Raw genomic sequence first — 23,538 nt, 5'->3', positions numbered from 1 at the left:
CCCCAGGTCCCATATGGGCAGTGCCACGGACCTGCGCTTCCCACTGAGCGCCGTGGTCCATGCCCCTGCCGAGCCCTTCGGGACAGCCCCAGGCCTGCCTCGGGCGCAGAAGGGCCGGTTCGCCGCCCGGCGAGAGGAGCCAGCCAAGGTAATCCATCTTCATGCCAGCATGGGGTCAGAGTTGGGGTTGGGGCCTCCGCCTGCCTTGCATGCTGGTCTCACCTGTCCCTGAACTGGGGACGTGGGGCAATTTTCTTAACCTGGTGCATGGATGGGAGTAACGTGGTAGGAAGCGTTTCCCCGCTGGGGTGAGGTGTGACTGTTGAGGTGTGACTGTTGTGTGGAGGCCTCCAGTTTGGCTTTTGGAGACATGGGGCTGCCGTGTGGGACCAGTGGACCTTGTTCCCCCAGGACTGGGAGCAGGCCCAGGCAGGCAGCGTCCTGGCCACAGGGCCTCACGCCTTCGACAGCGACCCCGAGATCTCCGACGTGGACGAGGATGACCGCGAGACGCTCTTCAGCTCCATGGATGTGCTCTCCCCTGGTGGGCACTCGGACGCCCAGACGTTGGCCATGATGCTCCAGGAGCAGCTGGATGCCATCAACGAGGAGATCAGGTAGTGACTGTGGCCAGAACCCACCACTGCCTTGCTCTGAAATGGCTCTGAGGGGCAACAAACTGCCAGGCAGTGGCAGGAGGCTCTGATGCTCTAAAATTGAGGTCTTGGTCCAGCTTCAGCCAGGGAAATGGCTCCAGGACATCCAAGCTGGTCCTTCCCGCACATGGCTCCCTGGCTCTCAACTGCACCAGTGCTGGCTCACAGAAAGGATCATTATTTTAAAAACAAGTCCCCCATGAATATTAAAAGAAAGCGCAATGTGTCTCAGCTCTGGTTTACGTGGATCCCGATGGATCTTGCTGCCATTCCTGGAGATCGGGGGCTCGAGTCACAGCACCCAAGGTGCATTTCCCCAGGGTAGGGAGATCCTATGGCTGGGAGGTGTGAGGTGACTCCCAGAAAGGTGCGGATCCAGGAGCCCTGAGCCCCGCTGCTCCCCCAGGATGATCCAAGAGGAGAAGGAGTCCACCGAGCTCCGCGCAGAGGAGCTGGAGACCCGCGTCACAAGCGGCAGCATGGAGGGCCTCAACCTCACCCAGCTCTGCAAAAGGGCTTCCATCCCCACCTCGCTGACGGCCCTGTCCCTGGCCAGCTCATCCCCACCGCTCAGCGGCCGCTCCACCCCCAAGCTCTCCTCCCGCAGCGCCGCTCAGGACCTCGACCGCATGGGGATCATGACGTTGGTGAGGAGGCGCACGGGATGGATGGGTGGCTGGATACGGTGTGTGTGTGGCTGCCTGGGGTAGGAGCGATGCCCCGGCATCCGCAGGGGTGTGTGGGAGGGCGATGTGGAACGGGGGTGCCCATGTTTGCTGTCTCCCAGCCTGGCACACCTGGCCCCGGGGCTGCTCTGCGCGGGGGTTCTCCATTAACTGCCCCCCTTTCTGTGTCTCTCTCGCTTTCCCCCTTGCAATCAGCCCAGCGACTTGAGGAAGCACCGGAGGAAACTGCTAGTGAGTGGCTCCCATCCCGTTGGTTTTTGTCCAAGCCCCTTTTCCAGCCTGCTCCTGGCTTTGTCCACACCAGGTCAGGGTGCAGCAGGCGCGGGATGGAGCTGGGGACCCCAGGGATTCAGCAAGAGGATCATGGGGATCCCGTAAGGTGCTTGGAGATGTGCCGGCTGGCAGCCTGGGGGGTCTGGCAGGACATGGGGAGGTTCAGAAAGCCACTGGGTCCTCAAACATTGTGTGTCCCCTCTGGCGACAGGGTGTTTTTGGGACATTCCCATCTGTGCTCCTCAGAGCCCTCTGCTGAGGGCCAGCAGCTTCTGTCCCCATACCCTGACCTGGACCATGGGGCTGCGTCCTCTCTCCTCCCTATTCCCAGGATCTTGGCCATACGGCCACATCCTCCCCATCTGCTTGGGCATCTCGAGCCATTGCCAGAGCTCTCGTTCAGGCCAATCCTGGAGCGTGGCAAAGCCTCAGGGCCCTGGTGGCTCTTTTGGCCATGCCTCCATGGAGCAAGAGAGAGGCAGGCAGCAGGGCAAGGATGGAGCTGGGCTTTGGCCACCCAGCCTCATGGCTTCTCTGCTTGTTCAGTCACCTGCAGCTCGGGATGAAAGCCGAGAGGATAAAACCACCATCAAATGCGAGACGTCCCCCCCGTCCTCACCCAGGACGTTGCGGCTGGAGAAGCTGGGCCACCCTGCGCTAAGTCAGGAGGATGGGAAGAGGTATGTGGAGCACCCTTGGGATCTCACACCAGTGCCTGCTCTGTTGGTTTGAGGATTTACATGGGAAGCGTGGGATTGTGGGACGGTCTGGGGTTTGCCATGGCTTGTGCACTGCTCGGGATTAACCTAAAGGCTTTGCTGTTCCTCTCCCTCCTCCATCCCCAGCTCGCTGGAGGAGCAGGCCAGCAACCCCAGCAGCAACAGCAGCCAGGACTCCCTGCACAAGGGCTCCAAGAGGAAGGGGATCAAGTCCTCCATCGGGCGCTTGTTCGGGAAAAAAGAGAAGGGTCGCTTGATTCAGCTGAGCAGAGAAGGGGCCACGGGGCAGGGTCCGTGAGCAGCCCTATTCCCATCCGTGCCGGGCGGGTGTCCCCTCGGGCCCGGCTCTCTGCACGCCTCCCGGCACTGTCTGGCTTTGGGGTGCTGTTGAGGTGACAGGCGGAGGAGCAGGGACACCCCTGCTGGTTTGGGGATGTTGTGGCCACCGGCTCTGGGCTCCCCGCAGCTTCAGGGCAGTTGTGTCCTGGTGCTTTCTGCCCTGCAGCCCTTTCTGCCATGAGCATGGTATCAGTCTTGATGCTCTGCAAGAGCTGCAGCGAGGACAGTGAGCCCCCCATCACTGTATCTTATCTTTAATGTCCCCAAATCTGCTTCTCTCCCCATGGGACCTTATTGATTTTGCACAGCCCTTTGGTGGGAGCTGCTTTTCCACTCCTAAATCCTTTACTGCTTCGATGTTGAGCATCTTGAAATGGGAGGGATAGCAGGCGGGGATCCCCTTGGGTGCAGGGGAACTGGGCGGGGGGGGGGAGGTTGGAAATGGAGACTGTCACCTCCTGTGCTGCGATTGTGCATCCCCAACACCCTGGCATGGGGACTGTGGCAGTGCCCGCACTGACCCCGGGGGATGTCACACTGACCAGAGGATGTCTTGCTTGCCCAACAGTGGTGCTGACTGACGTGGAGGTGGGCATGCAGGACCCGCTGGGACTTGGCAAGCTGGGTGCTCAGGCTGAGAAGGATCGGCGCCTGCGGAAGAAGTGAGTGAACCTCCTTCCCTGCCCCAGTAAGAAAATGTCCTGCCAGATAGCTGAGAAGCCATGACATGGGACTGGGAATTCCTGGAAAGGCTTCTCATCTTCACCCTCTTGAGCCCTTTTAGCTCCTTTATTGCTTTGCTACCAGCTGGTTCTTACTACCCGTGGTCTATTCCATTTCAAGAGCTGCTCCCTTCCCCACAAGCCCCCAGTAAACCACTCTTCTTCTGTTCCCTCCAGGCATGAACTCCTGGAAGAAGCTCGGAGGAAAGGATTGCCCTTTGCTCACTGGGATGGCCCCACCGTTGTCTCCTGGCTGGAGGTGAGGCAGAGCACGCCCGTGCACCATCCCCATGCACCAATGGCTTTGCAGTCACCGCCAGTCTCTAGCGTGCTCCCCCGGCAGCGGTACAGCTCCCCACAGTCCCACCATGCTTGGTCTCTGCACATGGTTGGTGGTTGCAAAACCTGGGGGAGCAGAGCAGGTCCCCAGATCCCTCACATATTCTGTAGAGTTGTGGTTTGAGTAGAGCTTTGAGTCGAAAGGCTCACTTGGTGCTCTTTCCCTGTGTTGAGTCCATCAGATACAGGGGTGCTGGGCTGCCCGCAGGCCATCTGTGCAAGGTACAAACGAAAAGTGAGCCCCACATGGGTATCCAGCTTTGATATTGAGCTTCAAACAGGGTGGCCTTGATCCTACCAGAGGAAGTTAGGGTAGGTCAACTGAGCAGTCACTGGCTTTGCCCTGTTTTGGCAGCTCTGGGTGGGGATGCCAGCCTGGTACGTTGCTGCTTGCCGAGCCAACGTGAAGAGCGGAGCCATCATGTCAGCCCTGTCTGACACTGAAATCCAGAGGGAGATCGGCATCAGCAACGCACTGCATCGCCTGAAGCTGCGTCTGGCCATCCAGGAGATGGTCTCGCTCACGAGCCCCTCGGCACCACCCACCTCACGGACGGTAAGTGCTGCACGCCATGGACCCACTCTTCCCCCAGACACACCGTCCATGGAACAGGACGACAGATTTGTTTCCTCCCTTTCCCCAGCTCCTTGGGACCACAGTGGTCCATCAGTCCCCAGGGAGTCCCAGTGTTACAGGCAAGCGTGGCCGTGGAGGGGGTGAGCCCGTCAAACCACCAGACACTTGTCCTCAGGCACAAAGATCATTTACTGCCATCGAGTGTGAAGCACTTTCCTGTCTTGAGGCACCAGCAGACGCTCACGTCCTCGCACTCTGAGGCTGACCCTGCTGAGCAGCCTGCAAAGAGCAAAGCTCAGGGACTGTCTGCCCTGGAGAAGATAAGATCCCACCCAAACAGCACATGCATGATTTACAGGGCCAGCTCAGTTATGCACAGCCATTTTCTCAATCATTTCAATACAAGCCTTTTCCTGGGACCATGTGAAATTCCTGGAGCAAGTCAAAGCAACCGCAGATCCCAGCCTTGCCCTGGATAAGACATGTGTCATGGTTTAACCCCAGCCAGCAACTAAGCCCCACCCAGCCGCTCGCTCACTCCCCTCGCAGCGGGATGGGGGAGAGAATCAGAAGGTAAAAGTGAGGAAACTCGTGGGCTGAGATAGAGGCAGTTTAACAGGGAAAGCAAAAGCCACGCGCACAAGCAAAGCAAAATAAGGAACTCATTCCCTCCTTCCCATGGGCAGGCAGGTGCTCAGCCATCCCCAGGAAAGCAGGGCTCCATCACGCGTAACGGTGACTTGGGAAGACAAACGCCATCACTCCGAACGCCCCCCCCTTCCTTCTTCTTCCCCCAGTTTCTATACTGGGCATGACGCCATATGGTGTGGGATGTCCCTTTGGTCAGCTGGGGTCAGCTGTCCCAGCCATGTCCCCTCCCAGCTCCTTGTGCCCCCCAGCCCGCTCGCTGGTGGGGTGGGGTGAGGAGCAGAAAAGGCCTTGACTCTGTGTCAGCACTGCTCAGCAGGAACGAAACCTCCCTGTGTTATCAACACTGGTGTCAGCACAAATCCAAAACACAGCCCCACACCAGCTGCTATGAAGAAAATATTAACTCTATCCCAGCCCAAACCAGCACAACATGGAATGGATGGAGGGCTCGTGTCTTGTGCTGGTCCCCGAAACTCCTGAGGGATTAATGGTGCCCTGGTAATGCCAAGACACATCTGTAGAAATGCAGTCAGCAGAAAGGCCCCAAGTGTGCTGTGTCCCCTCAGATGGCCATGGCTGGGGTCACAGCTGTCAGAGACGAGCCTACAGCCTCCAAGAGCATAACGCCAAAGTATAAAGGCACCCAAAGGGCCGGTGGTCCTTGCTGTGCTCTCCATGGCTGCACAGACAGCCCAGGGTCCTCACGGGCAGCGGGGTGCCACCAGCCCAAGCTGCAAGGTCTCTGCGAGATCTTCCCAGTACAGCTCCAAGCGCAAGGGTGACCTGATCCTGCCTTGTTTCCAGAGAGGTTGTGAACTGAGGCCACAGCTCCATGGTGGTTTACCCTGACCACTCTGCTCTTTTCCCTGCAGTCCTCCGGAAATGTCTGGGTCACCCATGAGGAGATGGAGAACATGGCGACTTCCACCAAGACGGTGAGGCTGGCCGGCCCCACTGCCGCTGCATGCCGTATCGGTTACCGAGCTGAGCGCCGGGCGTGCATTAACACGCTGAACCCCAGGAGGGAAGGGGATCTTTGCTGCGTCTCATGTGTCAGCTCTTGGCCAGCACCATGCACCTGTTTAGAAACCATCTTTCAACCTTTAATATCCCAACAATTTCTAAAACTGGCTTAAAAACCATCGGATACACTTTCCTTTGTCAAACCCCTCTGGGTTTTGCTGGGTTTCTAGAGTAGTTTGTCTGTCAGTTGTGAGTTAGAGGAAAGAAATGAAAGACAAAAGCCACGAGTGATCTTAAGACAGATGCATGAGGTCGAGTCCCACGTTGGTCATTCTGCACCCAGAGAAGTCACTGTCTAATCTCCCACTGACCTTAGCACACCCAAATATTGTCCCCACTCTCTGTCGCTACCACTGGCTGATAGCTTGTTGTACCTTGAAGGGATGTGGCTGTGCTTCTAAAAGCTCTGGCTCCTTCGGAGAGATGTAGCCATGCTCCCCTCTCTGCAACTTAATGACCCCATGTCCACATCTCAGAGCAGGGGCAGCATTTTGGATTCGTTGTGTGAATTAGGCATTTCGTTGAAGCTTTTGTGTGCTGGTTGAGTAGCACAGACCTGTAACTGGGAGGTGCCTTTCGGGGAAGGAGAGCTCAGAATTACAGCAGGGACGTGACGCTTTCCCTTGGCAGTTTTTGCGAGGTTGAGCAAAACCAGCACAGGTTGACAAGGGAGGAAACAGCTACAAAATCAGCAAATTGAGTTGGGCAGCCCCTCTGGGGGTTGTGACCCTTGAGCTGAAGCTTAGGTTTCTCTCTGCATCCATCTGGCTTTGGGGGACCCACGAATTTCCCAGGAAAGACGTATGAGCCCCAGTGTCTGTGCCTTCTCCAGCCCAAGGCCCATGAGAAAAGTCTCATCCTGTATCCTCCTTACTTGTCTGAGAGATGGGGTGAAACCCAGTCCCAGTGGGGTCGGGGTGTCCCCAGCACCCTGTCAGCAAGGCTGAGCTCCCCAAGCTGTGCAGCCATGAGGCCGACCGCCATCCTCTTTGGGTCACATCATGCCGAGGGGGTCCGACGCTGAGCACACGTGGCACACACTTGCACGGTGCAGGGCCACAGGGTACTGACTTTACCTGTCCTTTCTATTGACATGCCGCATGTGTCACGCTTAGGACACAGAGGAAGGAAGCTGGGCACAGGTGAGGTCCTCGTGTCACCCTTTTCCGCGGGCGGTACATGGGCTGGTTATGGGAGGGAGAACTGGACATCACAGGGCACCCGGGGGATGAGCTTGGGGCATCTGTATTCACCAAGTCCCACCTGGAGTCTGAGCCTGCACCCCGTGGTTGCTCCTCAGCTCTCTCTCGAGCACAGGGTGGTCCTGAGACCTTGCATCAAGCAGCATCCTTCTCTGCTTCAGGCAGAGTGACTTTCTGTGTAAGACCCAGATCCTGTGTTAAAACCCAAATGTAAGAGTGACTAGCCACCCTGCATGGGAGGCTGGTTTCTAGCTGCATAGACATTTAGTTTTCACCTTTTTTTTTTGGCCCCAAGTTCAGCATATAGACCGTTTTCATGAACTGAAAAGGTGGGAGGAAAAAGTCCTGCTTGGTTCCATCTCTTCTGGTTTTGATCACTCTCAAATGTTTTACTTTCCTTCTGGTGGATTTTATTTTGGTTTTGGACCCAGAATCAGCTTGCAGTGAAAGTGAATGGATGTTTTTCTGCCCAAAACTGACCTTTTTTTCATTTTGAAGTCATAAAGTAGATCTTTTGGTGATTTCTAAGCTTCTTAAAAGTCAGTTGGGAATGCACTGAAATCTATTAGTTGTTTCAGCTTTCATGAATGTGCTTTCTCCAGAAGAAGCTGGTCATAAAGTCCAACTATCCCTTATGCTTGCTTTTTGGTTACTGCCTTGTCTCCTTGGGGGACATCAGTAGGACAGAAACCATGGCCAACAGGACTGTTCCCTCTAGCTCCTTCAGAACAAACTAGGCTTAAACTCCTCTGGCCCAGGTTTGGTCCTCAGGACAGTGACCCAGGCTGCAGCACTGAACTGTCACTGGTCTCCCAGGAGTCTGCAGCTCCACCAAGCCCTGGTTTCTCCCTAGCTTCTCCATTTGCTTCTCCACAGACACTGGCCTATGGGGACATGAACCACGAGTGGATTGGGAACGAGTGGCTGCCCAGCTTGGGTCTCCCACAGTATCGGAGCTACTTCATGGAGTGTCTTGTTGATGCACGGATGCTGGACCACCTCACCAAGAAAGATCTCAGAGTGCACTTGAAGATGGTTGACAGCTTCCACCGGTGAGTCCCATCCTTTGGGAGGTCCCTGGGGTGCAACATCTGCACACGGAGCAGAGGATGGAGCAACCTGAGGGATTCTCTCCTGTCTTGATCAGCCCTCGTGCTGGAGAATGGCTCTTCTAGGCTAAACTCAACCACCCAGTCTGGGGCAGCTCATATGGGCAAATGTTCTCCTTCAGCACACTCTTTGCAGCAAAATTGCAGAGGGCCAAGCCTTCTCCTGGCTGTGGAGCAAACCACAGGCAAAAATAAAGGCTCATCCCACCTGGTACCCCACTGGCAGGCAGAGCAGTCATCTGCCAGCAGCCCAGCTTGGAGAAGGCTTATGCCATCCCAACCACCTAGCTCAAGCACCAGTATCCAGCCCTGTCGTGGGGTACCACCATCCACCCCGACCCCTGGGGTAGTCCGTGGGCCTGCCAGAGCCTCCCCTGCTCTGGAGATGAACCCTTCAGCCTGGAGCAGCCCCCATGGGCTAGTTCTCCCTTCCCTCTCCAGCCACCAAGCACCGAGTATCGTTATTTGGATCCATGTGCTCTCAGGCAGGTAGAGCAGGGTAAAACTGATGAAGTGGGGAATTACCATGGAAGGGAGGGACATTCCCCATTTTCTGGCCAAGATCTTCCCTTTGGGTTGTGTCTGTCCTGACCCAACCCTGAACCGAAGCATCCTTTGGGCACATGGAGAGCAAGCAGGGAAGTGAGTCCCTCCACGAGTCCCTCCAAGCCACCTGCCCCGCGATGCTGAGCCCTCCTGAGGGTTGGGTGACATCTCATGTCCTTGCAGCACCAGCCTGCAGTACGGCATCATGTGCCTGAAGAGGCTCAACTACGACCGCAAAGAGCTCGAGAGGAGGCGAGAAGAGACCCAACATGAAATCAAAGGTCAGCAGCCCCATACATGATCCAGCTCTGGAAAAGGAGATGAAGAACCTCCCAAGGGATGCCCAGTGATGGTCTCTCTCCTATCCTTTATTTTTAACACAGCATTTGCCTAGGGAAAATCATAATTTCTGAACAACCCTGCCCACAGGCCTGTTCTCCAGGAGGGACCTCCCTGCAGTATTTTCCCAGCAGATTACTCCAAGTGCCTTTATGCAGCTTACCCCAGTCAGGCATGAGGGAGGAAGGGTGTCACAACAGGAAAGATCCAGCCCAAGGATCAGATCATCTTCTCCTGCCCATTTCAGATGCTCAGGACACCCCCCAGCTTGCTCATCCTCCCCTTCCTTGTTGGCTGTCCTGAGATTCCCTGCGCATCTGGCTGCTGCAGAGATTACATCTCATTATTGATAATGCCCCTAATTACACCAGCAGCCGTGGGTTCTTAGGATTAATTTTCACAGTTGTTTTCTGCCTGTTATTTCAGCATTTAGTTTGGTAAATTGAAATGAGCTGTTCCTGGCACTTGAGCAGCCAGTATTGCTGCTGCCTCGGGAAGGAGAGTCCTAGGATCAGCCTGGGACTGTGCCGAAGGGCTTCAGGACATCGTCAGGTCCCTGCAACCAAGAGTGTGGTCTGAGCTGGCTCTGAGACATGCCCTTGCTCTTTTGCAGATGTGTTGGTGTGGACCAACGACCAAGTCATTCACTGGATCCAGTCCATCGGACTTCGCGAGTATGCAAACAACCTTGTCGAGAGCGGGGTGCACGGGGCCCTCCTGGCCCTCGATGAAAACTTCGACCACAACAGTCTGGCACTCGTGTTGCAAATCCCCACGCAGAACACGCAGGTAAGAGCAGCACGCTTGGGGGATTTTGGAGGAGATGGGCCAGCGTGGGACACGGCTGCAGTGTGACTCCACCAGTCCCACCAACTCAACTCTGCCTTTCAAAGCAGAGCACGCAGATGGCGCATGGGCTTTTTCTCTGTCGTCCCCATGGTGATTGGGGTTTGTGCTGGGAACTGTTCCCACCGACGGGGAATGCTCATTCGATGTTACTTTCAGGCTCGACAAGTGCTGGAGAGGGAGTTCAACAACCTGCTCGCCTTGGGCACAGATCGGAGGCTGGACGACGTGAGTACAAAACCTCTCCCATGGTCAGATCATGCTGAGTGCCTGTTCTTGTGCAAGAAACAGGAGAGACAGGACCTCTGCTCTCTCCCTCCTTGTCCGGGGGTGTCAAATAGTGCATCACAAACTCTCCAGAGCAGCCACATGAGCAGTATCAGTGGAATAAGGTAAAACTATTAGACAAGGCCGTGAGGAATGTGCTGCCAGGCTGTGGAGGCAGGTGAGGTAGGGTCTTGTGCACCATTTCTAGCCTCATGCTTGGTGGGCTGAATTTCAAGTAGACTCACCTGGCTTTCCTTGCCAGCTGCTTTAATATTGCCTTTAGAGTCACAGATGTTCTGGGCATGACACATCCGCGGCGGGTGAAGCTGGTGGGTTGGAGATGCCCCATTAGGCAGCCAGAAAGCTGTTCATGTTGAGTCACTGAAGGTGGGAATTCATCTAGATCTCTCCTACGTATAGCTTTCCTCCATGAGATATGATAGCAGAGCTAGTCAGGGCTCTTTTTAGAGCACAGAGAGAAGCAGGTCCTTCCAGATGCCATTATCTGGCCGAGGTTAGATGCATCCCTTGAGGTCTTTATTGGGGCTTGTGTGTTGATGTCTCCAAGGCATCTTTGCAGGCTGGCTGGAGAGAAGAGATAGGCAAGCTGGAAAGGATAAAGCCTATGTCATGGGATCCTGGAGAGGTCTCCTATGTCCTTGGCCCAATTTGATCACGCATTTCTGCACTGTTTGAGTTGGTCTCCATGTACAGGCTCACCCTTCGTTAGGTGGAAGCAGTGCTGGTATCTCACAGGGGCAGAAGGTCCTGCTGCCAGGCCTGTAACCTGCTCTTCCCTCACAGGGCGACGACAAGACCTTCCGTCGAACCCCGTCCTGGCGAAAGCGCTTCCGCCCACGAGACGTTCACAGCATCAACATGCTCAGCGGCTCGGCCGAGACACTGCCCGCCGGCTTCCGCGTCACCAGCCTGGTGCCCCTGCCCCCTCCGTCCGCCCCTGCCAAGAAAATGCCCCCGGAAGGTAGGTCACCCCCTTCTCCCCAGGGTCCTCTCCCACCCCTGCTCAGACCTCATGGTGAATGTGGGGAATGGTGTGCCACCGAGAGAGGAGAGGGAGAGAGGCTTGCCGATCGCCTGTGATGCTGAATCCATGTGGTCCTTGAGCCGTTGTCTGCTGTAAATGTTTTTTCCGGAGGGTTATTTCAGATTCTGGCCTGGTGGGTGGTTTCTTTGTTTCGAACTGCCAGGACTCTGCCCTGCAGAGGGACCTGGCCGGGCTGGATCGTTGTGCCGGGGCCAACTGTATGAGGTTCAACAAGGCCCAGGGCCGGGTCCTGCACTTCGGTCACAACAACCCCATGCAACGCTACAGGCGTGGGGAGGAGCGGCTGGGAGCTGCCCGGCGGGAAAGGACCTGGGGGTGTTGGTCGACAGCCGCTGAACACGAGCCAGCAGGGTGCCCAGGTGGCCAAGAGGGCCAATGGCATCCTGGCTTGTATCAGGAATAGTGTGGCCAGCAGGACCGGGGAGGTGATGGTGCCCCTGTACTCAGCATTGGTGAGGCTGCCCCTCGAGTACTCTGTTCAGTGTTGGGCCCCTCACTACAAGAAGGACATCGAGGTGCTGGAGCGTGGCCAGAGCAGGGCAACGAAGTTGGTGAAGGGTCTGGAGCACAAGTCTTATGAGGAGCGGCTGGGGGAGCTGGGGTTGTTTAGTCTGGAGAAGAGGAGGCTGAGGGGAGCCCTCATCGCTCTCTGCAACGGCCTGAAAGGAGGCTGTAGCGAGGTGGGGGTCGGTCTCTTCTCCCCAGGAACAAGCGATGGGACGAGAGGGAACGGCCTCAAGCTGCGCCAGGGCAGGTTTGGGTTGGGTATTAGGAAAAAATTCTTCACCGAAAGGGTGGTCAAGCATTGGCACAGGCTGCCCAGGGAAGTGGTTGAGTCTCCATCCCTGGAGGCATTTAAAGAACGGATAGATACAGTGCTAGAGGACATGGTATAGATGGACTTGGCAGTGATAGGTTGACGGTTGGACTCGATGATCTTAAGGGTCTTTTCCAACCTTGACGATTCTATGATTCTATGATTCTATGACGAGGAAGAGGGCTGGATCGGGGCATGAAATGTGTCGCCCACCCTGGGTTTGGCATCCAGGTGAGACAGAGCCTGTTGGAGTAGCGCTGGGGCTGTCAGGAAGCAGCAGCCCAATCTGGGCTGGTCTTGCCCACCTTTTGGAAACCATCCCCAAAGGGACTGAATTAACCCGCTCACTTCAGTCCGAGCGCTGCTGAGCAGCCGCTCTCCCTGGGCTGGCAGGGCCCTGCTTTGGCGCGCTTGCTGCCCGTGCTGCTGGCTGTTGTGGGTTTTAGCTGAGCGCACGTGTCCCAGGCTCTGCCCCACCACTGCACGACTCCTTTCTACAAGTTCTTGGTCCCTTCCAAAGCTGTAGGGAGGCACAAGCTCCAGCCAGGTCACCCCAGTTTGTCCCCTGGACCAGGTGCCCTGGTCCCACTGTCCCAAGCCATCTGCCACATCCCCAGTGGTCAGAGCTGGCTTCAGCAGGCTCAGAAATGACTAAATGAGAATTAAAAAGTTGTGCTTTCACCTTCTGGCTCCAAGAAAGCTCCTTCAGCTCTCTTCGCATCTCCAGATTTGCCGGAATTTCACAGCTTTCCACCAAGCACTTTGGGTCAAACTTCTGCTCGACCTTTTCCACCCCATCCCTGGAAGCTGCAATTCCCACTTGTCTGAGGACCATGAAACCTGGGACAAAATCCCTAGGTCTGACAGCACCCCGACATGGGTAGCAGAGCGCTCGCTGCCCAAGAATATGGATGGCAAGTGGCAACTTTCCAAATACCCTGGAGCCTTGGGAGCATCAGAGCTGGCCAAACGTCCCTCTTTCTTTGACCCTAATCTTCACGTGGCTTCAGTGCGCGGGTGCTGCCTAATAAATGTTTCAGTGGGAAGCCGAGGGCTAATTGGAGCCGTCACTAATTGCACGCGTTGCTTTTTGACTCACTTCCAGTTGGTGCCTCGGGGTCGCCAAGGCTGGAGACCTCCACAGTCCGGACGTACTCCTGCTGAGGGTCAGCGTGACGGGAACCAGCCCGGCCCTGGGTAAGTGCGAGGAGGACCGAGGCCTCGGAGCTGGATGGGGACCAAGAGGAGAGCACGAGGCCCAGCGTCCTCTGCCCGGCATCACCCAGGCAGGGTGTCTGCCTTCACCAAGATTTGCCTTGCCATGGAGGACCATGGAGACCTCAGCGGGGGGGGGACAGCCCCCTGCTGCCCAAGGCTCACAGGACCCTGAGGTGATGCAGAAGGGATGCTCAGCATCCCAGCCACGTACGGTTTGTCCAGTCCTTGGACAGACAGCTCCACTGGGGACCCTGGGATGCCATCCTACATGAGGGGGTCCCACTGGGGTGAGGGAAGGATAGTCAAGCACTTTAGAGAGTCTCCTGGGACCCTGCTGTACGCTGGGGCACGGCTCCCCTCTGCCAGGAGGATTCATTACCAACTCCGTCTGGGTTTGTTGGCCTGTAGGTGCATGGGCGGAGCTGAGCCGCCATCCTCACGGGGCCTTTCCCACTTCATTTCTCAGCACATCCCCACTATCCGTATGGCCACGTGCTGGCTGCCTTTCAGGACAAGAGCCCAGCCTGCGCCTGTTCCTCGGCCCAAACCAACAGACGCTGCAGTCTCACTGCTGTGGACCGAAAAGGATGCTCTCCCTTCTGCTTGTGCCCCCCACCGCTTCCCCTGGCTCCCCGTGGCTCCCGCCTGTGGCTTGTCTCCCACCTCTCCCCGCGCTGGCCAGGCCACGGATGCGCTCGCTGGGTGCCCGCTCTGTCGCTGGCAGAAGCGTGGTGCAACCCAGCAGAGCGGCAGAGACACCCCAAAAGTGGGCCGCGATATTTGGAAACCTTTCTCCTGCCTGGTTCACGTTGCCAATACGCCATGGGCTGCTGCACTGACTCACCCAAGCCCCGGGCATCAGGGACACTGCTGCCTGCAGCACTCGAAGCCAAGGAAGATTCAGGCTCATGAAAATCCTCACGCCGGGGCGGCCGGGCAAGGAGCTGCCCTCAGGAAGGGGCCGAGGGGCCGGAGCCAGTGCCGGGGTCGGCGCTGCATGGGACGGAGCAGGGACCGGCCATTGTGGGGGCAAGGAGAGCGGCCGTCTGCCAAGGGGTGGGCAGCTGGGGTGCTGCGTTTTGGGGTGCTGCCAGATGCCACGCGGGGGGAGGCCGCGCCTGCACGGCGGGTCCACGAAGGGCTGCGTGGGGAAGGGCTGGAACCGCCCCATACGGCTCGCTGCCGGCCGGGACGGTACTCGGCACCCACGGGAGAGGGGACCCTCCTTGGGTGCCTGGGGAGACATGGCGGGGGCACCCACCGCCCCAGGACGTGCCCGTCCCTTCCGCTCTGGGTGCAGAGGAGAGGCTCTCCCCTCCTGACTCCAGGCTATGGGCAGGGATCCATCCAGGAGGCTCTTAACTCTTCCCGTTTCTCCCCCGTAGGGTAGGATCTCTTCGTCTCCTCATGCCACGTTTGCCTTGTGTGGCCCCTATTTCTGATGTGATATTTATTGATGGCTGGAATGACCTTATACTTATCATGTGCTGTCTGGAAGTGCAATATCTGAGAGGCTATACCGTCACGATGTCTTTTCGGTGTATTATTTGCCTAATACAGTATTAAATATTTTTTTAATTTGAAGAGTCGGTGAGCCCTTTATATCGATGCCCTATTTCTTTCATCATATTATTGGTACTGCATGGACTCCAAACCCTGGATCGGGTCAGGAAAGGATGTATGTGTGTTCCAATAAACAGGATTTTAAAACAGTGCTGGCTTGAGCCTTCTTTCTAGAGCCCAAATTAAAAATGATGAATCTTTAACTCCCCTGTGAGTTTTTGGGGTACAGGGCTGAGCCCCAGTTGCAAACCAGTGAAATCACTGGTCTCTGCAGAGCTAATTTAAGCGTGGGACATCCCGGTCCCACCACTGAGCGACTGCGCTGATGTCCAGCTGAATTTTCTGATATGGAGAAATCCCCAACCTGGCAATTCGGGGAGACCTGCGCAGAGGACAGCAGTAAAGGAAGCCCCGAGCCATTCAAACAAGAATGCCTTTATTTAAAAAAAAAAAAAAAATCCAAATAAGTTAGCAAAAATAATAATTAAAAAAAAAAAAAATCAAATAGCAACTCCACACAGCGTTCAGTAGAAAAGACGGCGTGGGCAGCCTCCGCGGGGCTCAGCACCGGCAGGACGCCAGCCGGAGAGAGACGTTGGTCGAAGAGCATCTTGGAAAAAAAATCAGCAAGCGACCCCAGCACACACATTGGCCCCCAAAAACCGATTTCCCCTGGACGGGGAGCGAAGCAGAGCCCGACGCCGGGCGGCCGCCCTCGCAGGAACCGGGGCCACCGCCAGCGCGGGGCCGCGGCGCTGCCGAAATCCCACCTCTCCCCCTTTTCTTTTTTCAGCTGGCCGAGCAGGAGCGTTTCACGAGGAGTGGGAAAGGAGGCGAGTGGTTTCAGCGGCGCAGTCCACGACGCCGGAGGGGTAAATACGATTTCCAGCGGCTGGACCCTTCCAGCATCTTATTCCCACCCCGTCACCAGCTTGAAGAGCCGCCAGGGTTTGCGCCGGCTCAGTTTTGCACCCGCTCCTCCTGGAATGTCATAGCCACGTCCTCCACGGCGATGCTCTCCACGATGGAGGAGAGCGAGTGGAGGTTGCGGTCCTCCGCCGCGTCGTCGGCCAGGAGGTGATCTGCAGAGAGCAAGCGGATGGTGACTCTGCGGGGGACGGGGACCCTGTGCTGGGGACAGCTCCTGGCTCTGCTCGGGGGGCTCCCCTGATCCCCCACATGGCCAGAGTGACCTGGGGACCCCCTCCCAGCTCCCCCCCGGGGGGGATGAGACCTTCCCCTGGGGAGGGCAACGGGGAGTGAAACTTTTGGACACTTTTTAGGTTTTATTCCTCATTGGAAAATGAGATTTAAGTTTCTGCCTTCTGGGGAAAAAAACAGGTGGATTGGGCGGGGGGGGCGGTGGGGGGGTGGATAACTGCAATAATGGGAAAAACAAATCAGCAGCTGCAGAGGGGGTGTGGGGAGGGAAAGGGAGCCCGGGCAGCGATGCTCAGCGATGCTCAGCACCGCAGCGGACAAAGCCAAGCCAAGGGACGGTGACGGACGAACCCTTGATGGGGACCAAGCCACCGGGGCTCCAGGCTGCTGCAGTCCGGTTACTCAGCTCCTAAGAGCAGGCGTCTTGGTGAAATCGGGTGGTGGGAGAAGCCCGAACTCGCTGAGCATCGAGCCAAGGAGGCGCTGGAGGATTTATGAGCCTGGGGGGAGCTCATCTCCCTGCGCCAGCAGGGTGGGGAGGGAAGGACAAGGTTCCTTTTGTCCTCTGCTCTGAGCATCTCCTGCCTGGGGGGGTTGGCTCAGCGATGCTCTGCTCCAGGGCTGCCGCGTCCCCCACTGCTGCCCCACGCCCCAGAGCCCGGCGAGGCTGCAGGACGCCGGGGCGAGGTGGGGAGGACCTTACCCGCAGGGTTGGTGCCGAACTCCAGCTGGCTGCTCCACTCGGGGCTGCAGGACGAGCTGCCGGACCCGCACTCGCTGGCCACCTGCAAGGAGCCGAGATGCCGACCATGGGTCTCACCTCCTCCAGCCCGGCCAAACCCCGCCAGCCACCCCAAAAGCACCCCGGGGTGCCCCGTCACCACAGCACGACACCCCTGCGGAGATGGGCACGTCCCTCCCCGCTGCAAGGCGGCTGGAGGAGCCGACAGCATTCGGGGTCCCCAGGACCCATTGGGGCCAGATGCTTCGTTAACCATAAAGGCTAAAAAACCTCCTTTTTGGGCTCCGGACACAGGAGAAAGCAGGGGTTTCCGCTCATTGCAGGTAAAAAAGTGTCTCTTTACCTGGTGACTATGAGAAAGGGCTAGAGATGGATGAACGGCCTTGGGCAAAACAGCTTTTTGCTGAAAATCACCTAATCAGGCTCATAAAAAACAACACACACGGGCTGGACGCCCCCAGGCCACACCAAGGGGATTTCGGGGGAAGATCTTCCAGCAGTTTGATTTGTGGATTTGGGGTTGAATGGCTATTTCGGAGAAAAGAGCTGACAGCCTGAAAAATGAGAGCATTGCTCAGCAAAGCTCTGAATTCACTTTTTTTTGGTGTGTGTCTTTATCTGGAAGTGGATGCCAGCCAGGGTTAGACCCAAAATGTGATTTATAGGAGCATCCTCAAGGACTCAACTATTTGTAGCAGCCTAGAAACGGCACTTCGGGTCTATGAGCTCATGGCAGCACAGGCTAATTAATTAACACTTGGATTTATTTCCCACTAAAGTAGGAAATTCTTACAGATATCTTTTTTTTTTTTCCCCAAAATATTGGATTTCGCCCTCAATATGCGAGCCCCTGGCCATGCCTGGGAGAAGGGCCGGCTCGGGGCAGCAGTGATGCAGGAACCACTCGGCACGGGTCGCGTTTTGGGCACATTTGCAGGGGCAGCCAACAAATCCAACCGGATCAAACCCAAGTGGATACACTGGGTTTACACCGGGAAGACCCAAGAATATGTATAGGATGGAGCCTAAAAGCTTTGTCAGTCCTTTACTCAGCTCTAAATGCTGGGCTACCTGGGTACCTGCTGTTTCGGTCCTTAAATCCCTTAGTGTGAAAGGAGATGAATCTCTGTGAATCCCTCTTTTCTGTGCCTTTTAGAAAGTCCTTCTATATCTATATCTATATCTATATCTATATCTATATCTATATCTATATCTATATCTATATCTATATCTATATCTATATCTATATCTATCTATATCTATATCTATATCTATATCTATATCTATATCTATAGCTGTAGCTGTAGCTGTAGCTGTAGCTGTAGCTGTAGCTGTAGCTATCTATATCCATATCCATATCCATATCCATATCCATATCCATATCATCTATATCTATATCAATCTATCTCTATAGCTATATCCATATCTGTATCCATATCTATATCATCTATATGTACTTCTACATCGACATCCATCTGTATAATCTATATCTACATCGATGCCTATACCTATACGTACACCTACATCTATCTATATCAGCTCTACCTATATCATCAGTAGTTATCTATACATTTCCAGATACAAAGCCTCCGAGCAGCCGGGACGCGCGTGCCCAGACACTCCCCCCTCCCCCTGCGATCAGAGGGCAGATAAAAATATCTCGCAAAAACTTGGCTAAAGCACCAAAATCCGGCGGTGCGATGGGGCCTGGCTGGCAGCACCTCTGCGCCAGGCTGCGGCAAGACCCAGCCGCTGCGAGCACCCTCACCCAGCTCGCCCACCGGCACCTTCGGTCCGAGAAAGCAGAGGTGGCCCCATGCCACCCCCTCGTCCCCTGCTGGGGCGTGCCGTGCCACGCCGGCGCCAGAAAAAGTCCTGGTGCCCCAGCGTGGCACCGGCCACGGCCTGGTGTGGCACCGGCAATGGCGTGGCACCGGCCATGGCCTGGCGTGGCACCGGCAATGGCGTGGCACCGGCAATGGTGTGGCACCGGCAATGGCGTGGCACCGGCAATGGCAATGGCGCGGCAGCGGGGGAGAGGGGAGGGAGGCTGCGGGTTTTGCACCCCGGCGCGTTGCTGCCTGCGGGGTGGGGGGAGGCAGCAGGTGGTGCCCCCCGATGGTGTTTGGTCGGAGGCTCTGCAGGTTGTGCCACCCCGAGACTTTCCAGGGAGAAACCAGGAGTGTGTGCTCCGTCTGTGCGCGGCGGGACTTCATTTTCTTTTATATTTTATTAATTTCATGTTATTTCATGTTATTTCATGTTATTTCATTTCATTTCATTTCATTATTTTATTTTATATTATATTTTATTTTATTTTATTTTATTTTATTTTATTTTTTATTTTATTTTATTTTATTTTAGTTATTATTTCATTTAATTTCATTTCATTTTATTCTATTTTATTTTCTCTTATTTTGTCTTATTTTCTCTTATTTTGCCTTATTTTGTTTCATTTATATTATGTTATTTTATCTCATTTTTGCCTTTATTATCCCTCCCAAGCCCAGGCAAACGTGCCGCGCTCAGTGCAGTGCCCAGCACTGGACCACTTAACCCCCACTACGTCCGCACCCAGGGGATGCCCGGGGGGCTGAGCACGGGGCTGGGGCCATCGCTGCCCCGAGCCCTTCCGCAGGCCGTATTTACCAGCCCACCACAGCAGCATCTGCCTTCTCCCCGGGGCGGGGGGTCCTGCTCCCCCCAGCAGGACCCAGTGCTGCCCACGACGCCTGCGGCTGGGATCACCCCCGCAGAGCATTGCCCCCACAGAGCATCACCCCAAGAGGGCATCGCCCCCGCGCTGGTCCCCAGCCCAGCTTTGGGGACGCCGGGGATGCGCAGAGGCACTTACCCCGGGCTGGGGAGCGGCGGGGCGGAAGCGCAGGTCCCTCTGCTCCCGCTCCTGCTGGTTGAGGGTGCTGAGCAAGCTCTGCAGGCGCTCGATGTACTGGATGGCGCTGCGCAGGATCTCCACCTTGGGCAGCCGCTGGTTGGGGTTGAGCAGGGTGCTGCGTTTCAACGCCTCGAAGGCTTCGTTCACCTTCTTCAACCGGCGTTTCTCCCGCAGGGTGGCTGCCCGCCGCCGGTCGATGGAGACCGTCTTCCGCTTGCAAACCTTGCAGGCCCAGGGCAGGCACTGCCCGGGGCAATGCTCGGGCAGGGCTGAGTCCTTCTCCTCCAAAGCCACCCTGCCCTCGGGACACAGGGCCACCTCGGGCCGCTCGGGGAACGCCGCCGGCTCGTAGCCCTGCAAGCGGGAGCCCAGGAAATTTTCCCCATCATAAAACCTCTGGTCCGGGAAAAAATAAGGGTTGGTCTCAAAGAGCTCCATGGGCGCGCGGGCGGCTCGGGGACGTGTGTGCGGCTTGGGGACGGCTGCTCCCTCTCCCCACGCCAACTGTTTGGTGCCATTTAAACCCCAGCGCTGGCATTAAATCACGGAGATAAATATAGAAAACCTAAAGGAAACCTGAGCCCACCCTAAGCTGCTGCCTCACATCAAAACTTGTCCATCTGATTTCATGTGCTCTCCCCGCAGGGATTACGCTGCCCCGACCGCAGCCGTGCCGGGGGGGCCTGGGGGAGCTGGCACGGTGGGGAGGGCAGCTCGGCCGCCCCGCAAACAAGGGCTTTGTTTGAGCCCAGGGGTGCCACCGGGGACGGCGGGCGGCTGCCAGCTCCCCCCAGCATTCCAGCATCATCTGGTCCCTTCAGTTACGGCCGGGTTGGGGGCAGCCCACGGCCTCATGGCCACCCTGCCTGCCCAGGGCACCATCGTCCCTTCGTGGCTGTGCCCCTCGATCCCCCTGGATCTGCGCCTTCCCTGCAGTCGGACCCGACACCAGCACAGCATCCTCCGCCGCTCGGCCTTTCCCACCTCCCCACCCCGCTCTGCCCCACACCGCTCCCGCTCGTCCCCCGTATTTCCCGCAGCCCCATCCTGCCAGTGCCTGTCGCAGCGTAAGGGCCTGATCCTGCTTCTGCTGAAACCACGGGTAAGTGGAGGAATCCAGCCCCAGGAGGGAGATCCCGATGCAGGGAGAACCCCGGGTCCAGCCCTTTCCCCGTGGGCACCCCTGGCCGTGCAGCACCCATCCTGGTGCCAGCCCCGGTGCTCTGCTGCCTGTCCCTCCTGCCTGTCCCACAGGAACGCAGCAGGCAGGAGCAGGCAGGAGCACACCAGGCTCAGCCTTTCCTCCACCATGGGCTTCCTGAAGGTCCCTGGCCAAGTCCCTAACCCCAGAGTGGCATTTTTGGCACAAAATCCACATTCGTGGCTTCTCCTATGGACCAACCCAAAGGACACCTTCTCCCACGTGTCCCCGCGCCCCAGCAGAGGGGTTGAGCTGGGCTGGATCCCCTCCCACCCCGGCTCTGTCGCACCCGAGCTGGTCTCCAGTACCAGCCTCTGTCTGTGTGGATAACCAAAGCCCCAACGCCATCCTGCCACACCCCTCTCCCAGCAAAGACGCATTGCTCCCACCTTCCCAATGGGGAAACTGAGGCACAATCACGGACCCCGCATGAGCAGCAACGTGGGTGGGTTTTCAACCCAGCCCCAGCCCTTCCCTACTGACTCCAACTGCTCAACCGCATCTCTCCAGCTTTGTCTTTAATTCAGAAGGGGTTTTTTTTCCATCGGGAACGTCAGAAACCATCTCCCATCTCCTCCTATTCCTGCTCCGGGCCAGATTCCAGCCGAGGGATCGGTCAGTGGAAAGAATGTCAGCAAAGCGCAGGGCCAACCCTGCCGGGATTTTCCTTCCCCAAATCTCCCCTCCCCGGAGAGGCCGCGCCACAGCACATTCCCTGCACCCGTTGCCGGCACCCTTGCTCACGTTGTGTTGATTTCTAGCCTTTTTGGAGCCCACCACGGTGCTCTTCTCTCTTTGTAGTGATTTCTTGGGGGCCAGGAGCCTTATAACATGTCCTCACCCCGATTTCAGCTCTCCTGGGGTCTCAGCCCTGGGGATTTGCTCTCTCCACCGTTTTAGCATCTATAAAAAATCTGCAGTAAGGAAAGCAGGACCCACAGCCTCGAGGTTCGCCCTCAGCACAGCCCCTCTGCTCCCCAGGGTCAATCAAACCCCTGAAATGCTCCAGAAGGAAAGAAATCGGAGCGAAAGCACTAAATCAGTTAGGAAGAGGCAGGATTCGTCCCTGGGAGCTTGCAGAGCAGCCGGTGGCAGGCACAAAGCTGTTAGGAGGAGACAACCTGAGCCCAAGGGCTTTACATCAACTTCACATCATCCCATCGAGCAGTTTGACTCGCTCATGGGGACTTTTATCAGCAGCACTTGCTGGTGGACGTGACCCCGGTGAGGCCCTCGAGCTGCAGACAGGTCCCTGGGCAAGCGATGCCTGCAGGACTGCCCCGGCTCTACCATGTAAATGGGATTTTTAATCACAAGCGGGTGTTTGGAGGATGAGGAACCCGGCGGTGACATAACCGGCTCCGCGGGGCACGTGGCGGCCCCGTAGGAGAGAGCGGTCAAGCATTTAGCACTTCATAAAAGAGGGGCAGCATCGGCGGAGCAGGCACCGGCCGCCGCGGTGGCCTTTCCCTGGCCAGGAGAGGAGCAGGGAGGGACGCGGGTCGAGCCAGCTCCGACGGGCCACCGAGGCCACCGTGTCCCCACGGCTGAGCAGGCAGCGAAGGCAGGAGGCGGCTCGTGGAGACGGGGAGGAAAGGACACCCAGGGCCAGCACGGGATGGGGACTGGGGACGAGGGACCTCACGCTGGGGTGGCAGCCCCAGCACCTGCATTCGCTCCAGCACCTTTTGGGGGTCTCATCCAGGCTGTCCACGCTGCCACAGGTTTGGGGAGCCAGGATAACACTGTGCCCACCTGGCCACGGCTCTGCTCCTCCATCAGACCCTCTTTGCCAAGGATGACCCTAATCCCAGACACAGCGGGGGGACACAGTGGGGTCTGGGGTCCGTGGGTCCGGCGGGCTCATCTCAGTGGATACCAAATCAGGGATAACAGTAACTGCCAGGCAAGTAGCCATCACCCAGGGATGCTGATGTCTGGGCAACCAGGAGGCTCCCGTCATAGCCTGCACCCCCCTGAGCACCCCGCAAAGACGGCTGCTGGGGGACGGACAAGCGGGGCGGCTTTTCCCAGGTCCCATGGGTGCCCACGGCGGCCGCAGGCTGCGCCCCGGGTAATTCGGAGCCGGCGGGGGATTAGGGCTCTGCTGCCGGCTGTCAGGTTAGCCCGTGATGGATGGTGGCGGCTGGGATGCACACAAAGGCGACGCTGTGTGAGCTGCGGGCAGAACGTGCTGCGATCCGTCACGGGGTGACCTTCCCCGGCTGGCGGAGGCCTCGCGGGGACGGCTCACCCTGCCACAGCCGGCGGGGATGGGCAGCCACGAGGCCCGAGCTAAAAATACCCATCCATTGAGAAAATCGCAGCGAGGAGGGTTTGTCCTTGCTCCTCCGGGGCAGCTTCCCAAGCTGGTGGCCAGGTCCACAGCACCGGGTCACGGTGAGACACCCGGGGGCTGCCCTGACTGTTGCTGTCCCACCATGGCCGATGGTCTTGATTTGCTGAATTTTGGGGAAGCACATAAGCATGTTGCAGTCTGGTGCACAACCCTGCCTGGTGCACGGAGCTGCACACACCCACTGCATGTCCCTCCCAGCGCACAGAGCCTTAAGCAGTGCA

General features: G+C 57.1%; 2 protein-coding genes across 14 annotated transcripts in view; one reads left to right on the top strand and one right to left on the bottom strand.

The window, feature by feature from the left end:
* Window positions 1–15,002, top strand: part of PPFIA4 (PTPRF interacting protein alpha 4) — a 62,379-nt gene extending 47,377 nt beyond the window's left edge. For 4 of the 13 annotated variants that reach the window (XM_082330350.1, XM_082330352.1, XM_082330345.1 and 1 more), the window contains 14 exons: window positions 7–148; window positions 412–617; window positions 1,063–1,303; window positions 1,538–1,573; window positions 2,162–2,295; window positions 2,461–2,624; window positions 3,242–3,335; window positions 3,573–3,654; window positions 4,090–4,290; window positions 9,795–9,970; window positions 10,187–10,255; window positions 11,099–11,276; window positions 13,283–13,374; window positions 13,862–15,002. In XM_082330350.1, coding sequence (XP_082186476.1) covers window positions 7–148; window positions 412–617; window positions 1,063–1,303; window positions 1,538–1,573; window positions 2,162–2,295; window positions 2,461–2,624; window positions 3,242–3,335; window positions 3,573–3,654; window positions 4,090–4,290; window positions 9,795–9,970; window positions 10,187–10,255; window positions 11,099–11,276; window positions 13,283–13,374; window positions 13,862–14,234 — 2,188 coding nt within the window. In that variant the 3' untranslated portion in view covers window positions 14,235–15,002. Of the gene's footprint in view, window positions 1–6; window positions 149–411; window positions 618–1,062; window positions 1,304–1,537; window positions 1,574–2,161; window positions 2,296–2,460; window positions 2,625–3,241; window positions 3,336–3,572; window positions 3,655–4,089; window positions 4,291–4,378; window positions 4,877–5,834; window positions 5,898–7,100; window positions 7,128–8,063; window positions 8,240–9,025; window positions 9,124–9,794; window positions 9,971–10,186; window positions 10,256–11,098; window positions 11,277–13,282 lie in introns of those variants that run through there. The other 9 variants (XM_082330348.1, XM_082330353.1, XM_082330347.1 and 6 more) reach the window with 8 other exon arrangements.
* Window positions 15,003–15,918: 916 nt separating this feature from the next.
* Window positions 15,919–20,195, bottom strand: MYOG (myogenin; the record flags this gene model as incomplete). Its single annotated transcript, XM_082330007.1, has 3 exons — window positions 15,919–16,040; window positions 16,823–16,904; window positions 19,716–20,195. The coding sequence occupies 3 exons, from the start codon at window positions 20,193–20,195 to the stop codon at window positions 15,919–15,921; spliced, it is 684 nt and encodes a 227-aa protein (XP_082186133.1).
* Between the last annotated feature and the right edge of the window lie 3,343 nt (window positions 20,196–23,538).

The sequence above is a fragment of the Platalea leucorodia genome (genome assembly GCF_965183815.1).
Source record: "Platalea leucorodia genome assembly, chromosome: 19".
Classification (NCBI taxonomy): domain Eukaryota; kingdom Metazoa; phylum Chordata; class Aves; order Pelecaniformes; family Threskiornithidae; genus Platalea; species Platalea leucorodia.
The sequence above is the reverse complement of the archived record's forward strand: the minus strand, read 5'-3'. Positions and strand labels throughout refer to the sequence as shown.